At 42.3% G+C, this 11900-nt stretch overlaps 1 protein-coding gene across 4 annotated transcripts in view; it reads left to right on the top strand.

The window, feature by feature from the left end:
• Window positions 1-2993: 2993 nt before the first annotated feature.
• The window catches only part of Ube2k (ubiquitin conjugating enzyme E2 K), a 56931-nt gene continuing 48024 nt past the window's right edge, over window positions 2994-11900 (top strand). The window contains exon 1 of one of the 4 annotated variants that reach the window (XM_074042426.1): window positions 2994-3156. In XM_074042426.1, coding sequence (XP_073898527.1) covers window positions 3094-3156 — 63 coding nt within the window. In that variant the 5' untranslated portion in view covers window positions 2994-3093. The remainder of the gene's footprint in view (window positions 3157-11900) is intronic. The other 3 variants (XM_074042423.1, XM_074042430.1, XM_074042429.1) reach the window with 3 other exon arrangements.

Raw genomic sequence — 11900 nt, 5'->3', positions numbered from 1 at the left:
TCATGTTCAAAGAGGTGTCTCAATGTATGCCCACTGTGGGTATAGTTTACTTTGGTCTGTTCAAATGTGTTGGGTTTTTTCAAGATAGGGTCTCAGGAACTATTTGCCCAGATTGGCTTCGAACCACAATCCTCCTGATCTTTGCCTCATGAGTAGCTAGGATTATAAGCAAGAGCCACAGGCGCCTGGCCTATGTCAAGAGTTTTTCACAGAGATGAAAGGCTAGCTAACAGAGTGCTGTTTAAAATGTAAGCTTTAGATTCTGGAACAATCTTATATTCAGAGAATAGTCATAAAAGATAGTAGAGACTCTGGTATACTCGTTATTCAACTTCCACTAATGTTACCACGGTGCTCTGACAAAACTAAGAAATTAACATTGGTAGGGCACTATGAACAGAATTAGTCATTCAGCTAGTTACACATTCTTTTGGTTCTACAGTCCAACCCAGGATAACATGTTGCATTTAGCATGGTACTTTTTTTCACTTGAAGTAAGTCTTGAAGACTGTGTCTTATCAGGTAATAGACAGCTGTCTCATTTTCTGGAATGTTTATATAATTAATTCCTAGAAATAGAATTGCACAGTTAATGATTACATGCATTTAGAAGTTATCAAAGCCAGTTGGGGATATAGCTCTGTAGTAGACCATGTGCTTAGCATGCATAGACCCTGGGTTCAATGCCCCGTGTGGAAAAATTACTGAACCCCTTTCCCCCAAAAAAATTACTAGGCCCTTCTAACTGGTTCCCTGTGTTCTCAGTATTGAAAATTTCTTTGAAGTTTCATGATTAGGATCATGGACTAAATGAGAGTGTGATGAATTGTATTCAAAAAGTTTCTGTACACCTCAAAATAATGTTTTAAAAGTATTGACACAAATACATATAGCATGGCTGATTTACATTAAGGATAATTCACTGTACCATGATCTCTGCACCATATACAGCTGACTCCTTCTAGGACCACTAGGGGGCTCTACTAGAAGGATTTTAAAATTCATGTCAGTCCGCTTAGAGAAATATTTTGAGATGCTTTAGAATTCTTTTTTTTGGTGGGACTGGGGTTTGAACTCAGTGCTTTGTGCTTGCAAAGCAGGCACTCCACCGCTTGAGTTACACCTCTAGTACACTTTGCTCTTGTTATTTTGGAGATAGAGTCTTATGAAGTATTTGCCTGGGCTGGCTGGCCTCCTGATTTTAGCCTTCCAAGTAGCCAGGATTACACGTATGAGCCACTGGTGCCCAGAGGATTGGAATAAAAAAAAAAATCCTCTCTTGGTTCCTTGGGCGGGAGTTTAAGAAATTCTCTTTTGAGCCCCATTTGGTGGCCCACTCCTGTAATCCTAGCATTTGGGAGATTGATGCAGGAGGATGTTGAGCCAACCTGGCTTTTGGGAGAACTCCCAAAAAGAAAAATAATTTCTCATTTGCTATGTGCCTCCATTGAATGACTCACTTCCAGTGGCTTGTCCCCTTTTTTTGCTGTCATAGTTTTAGTTACCTTTAAGACCACTAGGTCTTTTTTTTTTTTTGAGACAAGGGCTCAGTATGTAGCCCAGGCCGGCCTTGAACTCACCACCCTCCTGCCTTAGCCTCCTAAATGCTAAGGTTACAGCTGTGCTACCACACCTGGTTTGTGATATTTTTCTAATAGGATAGTTTACTGATTGACAGGTAAAGGAAGGTGCATGAAGTATATACTTCTAAAATAATATCTTTATAAATTTCAGCCCCAAAACTATATTTCCTCTAAACCTTACTAACCAGTTCCAATTTGGAACTTACTTTTCAAACTTACTTTCCATTTAAAATATTTCACTCTTATCTTTAAAGTTTTTTTTTTTAATTTTTTTTTAACTCTTGTCTTTACTCAATATTTATGAGCGCCTACTAGCACCAGAGACCATTTAGGCCCAAGGCTTTACAGATAAAAGCTTCTCCCTTCTGGAACCAGTTCCACAAGGAGTTAGTGTTTTTCCAACTTTCACAGCCCTTCATTCGCAGTTCTCATAGTGTAGTCCTTGCACCTGGAGCAGCAGCAGCAGTGTTTCTTAGAAATACCGATTCTTAGGCCCAGGTGTCCAGCAATCTGTTTAACAAGCTCTCCAGAGATTCTGATGAACCTCAAGTTTGAGAATTGATGTTTTTTTAGCTCCAAGGCTGGGGGTTAATTATCTAAATAGGGTGAAGATCAGCCAGGTGCAGGTGATTCATGCCTGTAATTCTACTTGGGAGGCTGATATCCTGAGGATTGCCGTTTGAGGCCAGCCTGGGCAAATAGCTGGAGACCCTGTCTCCAAAACAACCAGAGCAAAGTGTACTGCAGGAGTGGCTGACGTGGTAGTGCTTTGCAAGAGGGAAGCCCTGAGTTCAAACTCCAGGCCTACCAAAAAGAAAGAACAGGTCAAAGATCGAATGTGGCCTCTCGACCCACCAGGGAACACTGTCTCAACATCTAACATGAATTGCCATCCTGAATAACCGGTAATACTAGGATGACCGAGTGATAGTGGCATGATCACGGCTCCAGGACAAAAGCGAGGGCGCCGCGGGTCTTCCGGGGCTGTCCCCGTCAGCGGTGGGCAGCACGGGGCTCTGGAGCTACACCCCGGGAGGCCCTGCGAGGTTCTGGGTCCAGCCCAGACCAGCCGGCGAGCGCCGTCACCTCCGCCCGAGGCCGGGGACTGGAGGCCCAGCGGAGTCACGCGGGTAGAAAGAAGGGCGGAGGGGCTGCACCACGCGGAAGCCGCACCCTCCCGGCGGCCCCTGACGCCAGCAGGGCGGAGCCACGCGTCCACAGCGCCCGCAGAGGCGCGCGGCTGAGGCGTCTGGCTACAACGGGAGCGGCTGCGCCGCCCGTCCGGGTCAACGTCGTGCGCATGCGCGGACCTGGCGCCATTTTGGTGGCCGGGCGCGGAGGTGATTCCACACTGAGGAGAGCGTGGCGGTACGGGTGGCAGTGGCAGCGTTCGGGTGCTCGGGTCTGAATCACCGAGGGAGGAGGCGGTGGAGGGAGAGGTGGCGGCGGCGGCGGCGGTGGTCGTAGCGGTGGCGGAGGAGGCGGGTACGAATCAGCTGCGGGCGGAGACATGGCCAACATCGCGGTGCAGCGAATCAAGCGGGAGTTCAAGGAGGTGCTGAAGAGCGAGGAGGTCAGAAATGAACTCCCGGAGTCTCCCCCTCAGCCTCGGGCGGGAGGGTTTCCCATCCCACCCCACCCCCGGTGTCCCCGTGGAGAGCATTGGTCTCCTCTCCGTCTCCTCCTCCTCCTCCCGCCCGGGCCTGGGATGGACGGTCTCGCGGGCGGCGGCGGCGGCGGCGGGCGGGCGTCTGCGGAGGAGCGGGGTTGGGCGGGCCGGGTGCGGGGAGCGCGGTGCGGGCGGGAGGACCCCGAGGCAGTGGAACGGCTGCGCTGGGCCGCGGGCGGGCGGGAGGGAGGAGCGGGCCGTGCCTGCCCGCGGAGACCGGGAGGTTGGGGGAAGGGGAGGCGGTAACTGGATCCTGGGGCCCTCACTTTTAAGGGTGTTCTGGGTGATTGCCGCTCGGGCCTGGCCTGCCCTGCCCTCGGGGAGCCGGCCGCTACAGGCCCGGGTGTGCACCGGGGGCGGGGGGACGCGCGGGTCGCCCTCGTAGTGAGTCGGGTGCGGGGAGACGTGGTGGGCCGTGTCTTATGGGGAGGGGGCGGTGAAGGCGTCTGCGCGGAGCTGGGACCTTCAGGCCAAATTACATCATTGTCTGCTTCCACCGACTCCCCAGTGTACGGCGGCTTGACTGGGTGTATGAAACACCTTCAAGTTGGAGGAAATAATGTCCAGTATCCGAGTAGCTTATTTCGAAATCTTGTTTACAAGTAACAGTCTCTCTCCTAAGACAATGCCTCTGTGACTTGGGTTGTGCTCTGAAACTTCATTGTGATGGCTCTCGAGTTAACTTTTAGAAATAGCCCTGTTAAATCAAGGGATTTCAAATAACAAATAACAACAAGTAACACTGTTGGGCCTCACTCTTAAGTGAGTGGGTTTAGCCTGACAGAAATACCACAGCACGTATTTTTTAAAGAACGGTCTCCTGTTTCTCTTGAGCTCTGCAGAATTTAGATAGCATTAGTGCTGGCCACATTATTTATGAGAAAGTCAGATGGTCTCATAATTTGATTCAAAATGATGTAAGTATTGGTACAGTTTTTCATGCTCAAGTCAACAAGAATACCAGGTTTTTTTTTCTGGTTGACTTTAACAAAAAGTAATAATGAAAATTATGATTTTCAAGAATCTCATACCATTAGTAAATAAGTGTATTTGCCCTTTGTATTTTATACTTAATTCTTTGATAATGTCAGAAATGTTTTGTGACATTCATGAGTTGACGTAAGTCTGATAGCATATAATCCTTATTTGTGCCACTGAGTCTGTAGTGACGATCTGTATTTCCAAACAGACATGGAGAAAATTATTTAAAAATTTAAAATGGCAAATATTAGTAGACTTACTGACTATAGTAGTATATGAGTAATGATCTGTTTTACAGAGCATGTGTATGAACTCTGACCTCTGTATGTGTTCATTTGCCAAAACTCTGAATGGAAGGATGACTTTGTATTTTTGTGGTACAGTGCAGAAATAGAGCATAAATGCCTGTGCATTGTAAGTGATTTTGACTTTCTGTTTAATAAGCAAATATATTCTAGGATAGTTAATAAATATTCCTAATGAAAGATTGCAGCTGATGTTCTTGCCAACAGCCTAAAATATTTCTTCTATAAAAAGGCTGTACAAGCCTGAAGCTTAATAGACTTCTAATGTAAATTACTGCTCTGATAATCAGTATGGAGGCGACTTGTCACCACGGTATTAGTACTTAGTTTGAAGATTACCAGAAATTCTTGTATTGCTCCAGGAATGCATATTATTATACTACTATTTGTCAGTTTTTCAGAGGAAGAAAATAGGAAATGCAGGCAAGTTATTTCTTTTAAGAACAGTAAATCTGGGAGGAAACTTCTAGAGAAGTAAGTTGCAAAGAATATTTAGAAAAGGGTCAGATAATTTAATTTTGTAGTAAATGTAATCAGTAAATACCTTTATTTTCACCAGTATTTTATTTCGTTGATATCTTAGCCCATTTCTATAAGTAGATTGTTATTTTGAACTCATTGAAGGATTTGTAGGGCAGTCCATTATTTCTTTAAGTGTATAAATTTCATATTTTGAGTAGTTTGAATCAAGTAGTATTTCATAATGTCATCTTGGACTGGAGTTGTGGCTCATATGTCTACTTTGCAAGTGCTAAGTCCTGAGTTCAAACCTCAGTCCTACCTTAAAAAAACAAAACACTCATGTCACCTTGTGTAACTCTCCAGTTTATTAAAGTTTAATTTGTATGCTTATGTTTACTAAGAATATTGGTTGATTTTTAAGTGCCTTTGTGTTTTGTGGTACTGGGTTTTGAACTCAGGGCCTGAGCTACTCCACCAGCCTTTTTTTTCCCCCGATAGTGTTTTTTTTTTTTTTGTAAAGATAGCTGATGTTTGCTTTCTGGTCATGGGGGTTATAAGTGGTCATTCTTATTTCATTCATTCATTGGTTTATTTTTGCAGTACTGGTGTGTCCTTTTGTTTTTGTTTTTTTAAATTTCACAGCTTGAGAGAAATGAGAATCTGTACTGGTGTTTGAACTCAGCGCCTCATGGTTGCTAGGCAGGCGCTTTAAAAGGATTTTACTTATTTTTGGAAAGTGGTCATTCTTAGTATATTAATTAAAATACAGTCTCCAAGATAAATGTGAGAAATGAGGCGCAGAAGCCAGGTGTGGTGGTACATATCTGTAATCCCAGCACTTGGGTGACTGAGGCAGGAGGATCCAGAGTTCCAGATCAGTTACATAGTGAGACTCCCCTCCGCCCCCCCAAAAAAAAGGAAAAAAAAAAAAAAAACCAGAATAGTGTGGAGGGCAACACTATTTGTGTTAAACAAGGAGAAATACGTCTATTTGCCAGTACAGGTGAAAGGATATCTGGGCACGGAGTATAGGCCTTTGAATTCTGAGTCATGTGAATGTTATTTACTCAAAATGAATGAAATAAAGGCACCATCTAGGCTACTTAAATAAGATGGTATTTGAAAATCAGTTTATCTGTCAGATATTCATTTTAAATATGACTGAATTTCAAGTAATGGTTCAGGCTTGCCAAGAATGGAAATTTGATTGTATAGTTATTTTATGAGTCAAGTCATACAGGTGAATTGTTTATTGAGAGGATGTAAAGTCATAATCTGCGTTTTATTCATGGCATTTGTTTATTTTTTTTCAGGACTGGGGTTTGAACTCAGGGCCTACACCTTGAGCCTGTCTACCATTCCCTTTTTGTGATGGGTTGTTTTTTTTTGAGATAGGGTCTTACAAACACTTTTGCCTGCACTGGCTTTGAGCCAAAATCCTCCTGATCTTTGCCTCATCAGCAGCTAGGATTACAGATGTAAATCACTGGTGCTGGGCTTGATAGCTTGTATTTAGTACCAGGTTTTTTTTTTTTTTTTTTTTGCAGTACTGGGGTTTGAACTCAGGGCTTTGTGCTTGCTAGTCAGGTGTGGCTCAAGTGGTAGAGGGTGTGTTTAGCAAGCACAAAGGCCTGAGTTCAAACCTCAGTGCTACAAAAAAAATTATAAATTTAATGCATTTGATCTAGATTATTCTATATAAAAGCAGTTGCAGATCTCTTGAAGAGTGTTTTGGTTTCTGTAGACTGATTTCTTTGGAACTGCTGACATTTTAGGCAGATAATTCTTTGTTGTGACTCCTGTACACTGTAAGATGTTAATTAGCATCTCAGACCACTAGCACTAGATGGTCATACTGCTGCCAAATACATCCTCCCACCACCAGTTGTATCAACTAAAAATGTCTATAGACTGTCAAATTTTTTTTAATTTTTAAATTTTTAATATTTTTTATGTGGTGGTACTGGGGATTGAATTTAGGGCCTTCATGCTTGCTAGGCAGACTCTCTAACACTTGAGGCACTCCACCAGTCCCACCCTCCAGGTTGCCAAATGTTGAGAACTACTGTGGTAGATAAAATTGTAGAAGAAAACATGTAAGACTGTTAAACTACATAAGATGTGTAGTATTTATCTAAAGGATGGACAAAGCACAGAAATATCTACTGGATTTGAATTTTTTTTATTTTTAGAATTTTAAAATACTTTATTTACTCACTTGGTGTGATTGAGGTTTGAACTCAGGGCTTTGAGCTTGCAAAGCAGGTGCTCTACGCTTGAGTCACACCTCCAACCCATTCTGCTCTGGTTATTTTGGAGATGACGGTCTTGAGAATTATTTGCCTACTCTGACCTTGAACCAAGATCCTCCAAATCTCAGCCTCCAAAGTAGCTAGGAATACAGGCATGGCACTGGCTGAGTTTTTTTTTTTTTTTTAAATGCAATTATGTAAGCGACAGTTTGGAGTGAGTTATTTAAATAGTGTGCCTTATGGGGTTCTGGAGTGGATTGAGCACAGAAAGCTTACAGATGGGGTAAGCTTCTCAAGTAGTAGAAATGCCTGCCAAGGAAGCTTGGATACCTGAGTTCAAAACACAGGACTACCAAAAAAACAAAAAACATTTAAGCCTGTGCAAGTAATATTGTTGAATTATATTTCTTGCTTTACTTTATTAAAAAGATGGGTAGAGGCCTGTGAATGTATCTTAATAATTGAGTGCTTGCCTAACATGTAGGAAACCCTTGGTTCCATCCTTACCACCGGAAGGTAAAAAAAGACTTTTTGTCCATCGGGCATAGATTTATACACAACAAATGCTGGTTCCTTTAGCAAGTCACCCCTTGGTAAAGAATGCATGCTCTTACCGCCCAGGAAGCATTGTTGACAGGTATTGAATATACTGAGACCCCCCCCCCCCCCGCCCAAGAGTGTTAGGGCAGAAAAAGAGTACATGAAAAGGCTAGATACTGGGCTGGAGTTGTAGTCAGTGATAAGAGTGCTTGCAAGTGATAGAGTGCTAGTAAGTGCGAGGCTATGGTTTTTAAATCTTCACTATAAAACCTAAAAAACTAGGTGCAGAGAATAAGTGCCATAGGAATTCTGAGGGTATGTGTATGAAGGGAAATTAACTTTTTATTTTTTTCTTGAGTCAGAGTCTTTGTTGGCATTGAACTCTCCATCCTCCTACTTTGACCTGTGGAGTACTTTGATAATAGGCATGAGCCATCATGTCTAGCTGGGGGGAGGTTCTTGAGCCAGATTTTAAAGGATAGTTTTAAGGCTGATCTCAAATTCAGGAGACAGTCTCTCTCTCTCTCTCTCTCTCTCTCTCTCTGTCTCTCTCTCTCTCTCTCTTCCCCTCTCCCCCTCTCTCCCTCTCTCCCTCTCTCCCTCTCTCCCTCTCTCCCTCTCTCCCTCCTTTTTAGGTGGTATTGGGATTTGAACTCAGGGCCTACACCTTGAGCCATTCCACCAGCCTTAGTTTTGAGATGGGTTTTTTCAACATAGGGTCTTGCAAACTGTTTGCCTGGGCTGGCTTTGAACCGGGATTCTCCTGATCTCTGCCCCTTGAGTAGCTAGAATTACAGGCATGAGCCACTGGCACTTGGCTCTCTTCTCTCTTTCTTTTCTCTTTCTTATTTTCTTTTTTTTCTCTTCTCTCTTTCTGAGTGGTACTGGGGATCGAACTCATTTCTTAGCTCTTGCTAAGCAAGGTGCTCTCTACCACTTGAGCCATGTCTCAAGCCCTTTTTGCTTGCTTTTCAGGGAAGGTCTCCTGCTTTTTGATGGCGCAGCCTTGGACTGTGACCCTCCTACTTCTGCCTCCCAAGTAGAAGGGATTATAGATGTGTAACACCAAACCTGGCCATATATTGTTACTACGTATTCAAATCTAGTTGTGAAATTATACCTCACTGTTATCTTTGGGGAAAATGCCTTTTTTCATATCAGAGTTTACATACTACAAAGTATGACTGGCCCCCAAATCAAGAAACAGAGTGTTGCCTGCACCCTAGGAACCTTTCTCTCCCTTCAGTTACTTCCCTGATTTTTTTTATTTTTGGTGGTAGTGGTGGTTGTGGGGGAGCAGCACCTATGGCCTTCCACAGGTACTTTACCCACTAAACTATATCCTCAGTCCTACTTTTGTGATTTCTAATAGCACAGATTAGGGTTTTTTTTTTTTTTGTTGGTGTATTTGAGAAAGAGAACAGACATAAGAATATATGCTATATCTTGGGGGTGGGGGCAGGGGGGAGAAATGACCCAAGCCTTGTATGCACACATGAATAATAAAACAATTTAAAAAAAAAAGAATATATGCTATATCTTAATAAGATTTTTCAAAAAGTTCTTTTGTGAAAAGTAATCGTGTCTTAGAAAATGTCAAAAGTGTATTGAATGTTACAGCTAAAAGACACCCTTATGTTTAAGCCAAACTTACCTGTAAAATCAGAAAAATGAGGCTTAAAGAGGTTGGTTGTTGCTCTGTGACATAAAGCTGATAGGTTAATGGTGAATGTAGGCTTTTTGTCTACTTGTCAACTCCAAACATCACAAATAGGTGTTTGTGAATATGTCCAGTTCAAATAATACTGTAGAAGTTGAATGCTGACTGGGGGATGCTGGTGGCTCACCCCTGTACTCCTAGCTACCCAGGTTCGAAGCCAGCCCAGGCAGATAGTTTGAGAGACCCTATTTCGAAAAAACTCAATACAGAAAAGGGATGGCAGAATGGTTGAAGTGATAGAGTGCCTGTCTAGCAAGCATGAGGCCCTGAGTTCAAACTCCAGTGCCACTAAAAAAAAGTTGAATGCTAATCAAACTTTCAAGTTAAATAGGGAGTGACAGTTTAATATTTAATTTTTTTCCCTTAGTGTGAGAATTTAAACTTGTCAGAAGACAGAGATATTTAGTTTCCATGCTTAACAGTAAATCTAGCTTAGTGATATGGGAGTGTGGGCTCTGTAAGTAGGTTTTCTTTAAGTCCTAAATTTTCTACTTAATTCTTGGAATACTGATTCTTTATCTCAATTTTTTATGTATAAAATGTGGGAAGATTAAACAAGTTTTTATAGTGCTTACAGCATTAAATATATTAAATATTTAGTAAACAGATAGCTGCTAGATATCCAAATTAGCTGTGTTTTCATCTTCTGCTTACTGTTCTTGGATGATAAAGCTGTCAGGCAGTGGTTCAGTGATTGCTTTATGTGAATTTGCCTCATAAATATAAAGGCTTTGTTATCTATGTGCAAACCACTCATTGGCTAATTCCTCCAAAGGCGGAATTATAGAAAGTTTATATGGCCCTGTTCTCATGGTGTTAGTTAAGCTTTGTTTAGGAGACAGTTACACGTTGAAGAAAAAATGGGCTAAAATATTTAGGTCCCTTTTCCTTTCCTTTCCCCCTTTCCTTTGACCACGTCTCCCTACATAGCCATTCTCCTGCCTCAGTCTCTTAAATGCTGGGATTACAGTTCTGTAAAACTATTCCTGGCTAAAATGTTACTTTTCTAAATGAAAAAGTTTATTTGGAAGACTTTCAAATAATTTAGAATTGTCTTAGTTTTCTTTTTTTAGTTATTTTTTCATACAAGGTCTCTTTTTGCCCGAGGCCTGCCACAGACCATTATCTTTCTACCTATGCCTCTCTCATAGTTGGGATCACAGTTGTGCCACCACTATGCCCTGCTTATTTGTTGTGATGGGGGTCTACTATTTTGCAAAGTCTGGCCTCGAAACATGATCCTCCAATCCCTACCTTCCAAGTAACTGGGATTATAGGTTTGCACCACCATGCCTAGACTTATTTCAGATTGGTTTTGTTTTGTTTTATGATACTGGAGTTTAAACTCAGGGCTTCTTACTTTCTTGAGACAGGTGCTCTACATGTGGCCCCTATTTCACATTTTTTGTTTCATAGTAGTACTAGAGTTTGAACTCAGGGCTTCATGTTTGCTAGGTGCTCTACCATTTGAGCCACTCCACCAGCTCCAGATTTATTTATTCTTTTTATTCTTTTCTGGGGTAGGATTGGGGTTTGAACTCAACTTCATGCTTGCAAAGCATGCTTTCTCTTGAGCCACACCGCCAGTCTTTAATTATTTCACATGTATAGTTCAGTGGCATTTTAAGCATGTTCACATTGTTGTGCATCCATTACCACCATCTTCCTTCAGAACTCTTCTCAGCCTATCAGACTGCAACTCTGCTCCCCTTCCACCCAGCCCCTGACAATCACCATTCTACTTTTTGTTTCTATACATTTTACCACTCTCTCATACATTATTTGTGCTTTTATGACTGACTTTATTTCACTTTATTCTACCTCTTGTCTTATAAAAGTTTAATTATAAAGTAATCAAATTATGCTTTTTTTTTTGGTGGTGGTACTGTCTTGAACTCAGGGCCTCATGCTTGCTAAACAGGTGCTGTCCCACTTTAGCCACTCCACCAGCCCTTTGTGTTGGGTGTGTGTGTGTGTATATATATATATATATATACACACTTTTTTTTTGTGTGTGTGTGTTGGTGTATATATATTTTGTGTGAGCGTATATATATTTTTTGGGTACTGGGGTTTGAACTCAAGGCTTAGACCTTGAGTCACTCCAGCAGCCCTTTTTTTTGTGATGGTTGTTTTTGAGATAGGGTCTTCTGAACTATTTGCCCAGGCTAGCTTTGAACTGAGATCCCCGTGATCTCTGCATCCTCAGTAGCTAGGATTACAGTTGTGAGCCACTGGCGCCTGGCTGTGTTGAGTATTTTTGAGATAGGGTCCCTAGAACTATTTGCCAGGGCTGGCCTCGAACTACAATCTTCCTCATCCCTGCCTCCAGAGTAGCTAGCTTTACAGACGTGAACCACTGCTGCCTGGCCTTGCTGTATTTTCTTG

This window comes from Castor canadensis, chromosome 9 (genome assembly GCF_047511655.1).
Source record: "Castor canadensis chromosome 9, mCasCan1.hap1v2, whole genome shotgun sequence".
Lineage (NCBI taxonomy): Eukaryota > Metazoa > Chordata > Mammalia > Rodentia > Castoridae > Castor > Castor canadensis.
The sequence above is the reverse complement of the archived record's forward strand: the minus strand, read 5'-3'. Positions and strand labels throughout refer to the sequence as shown.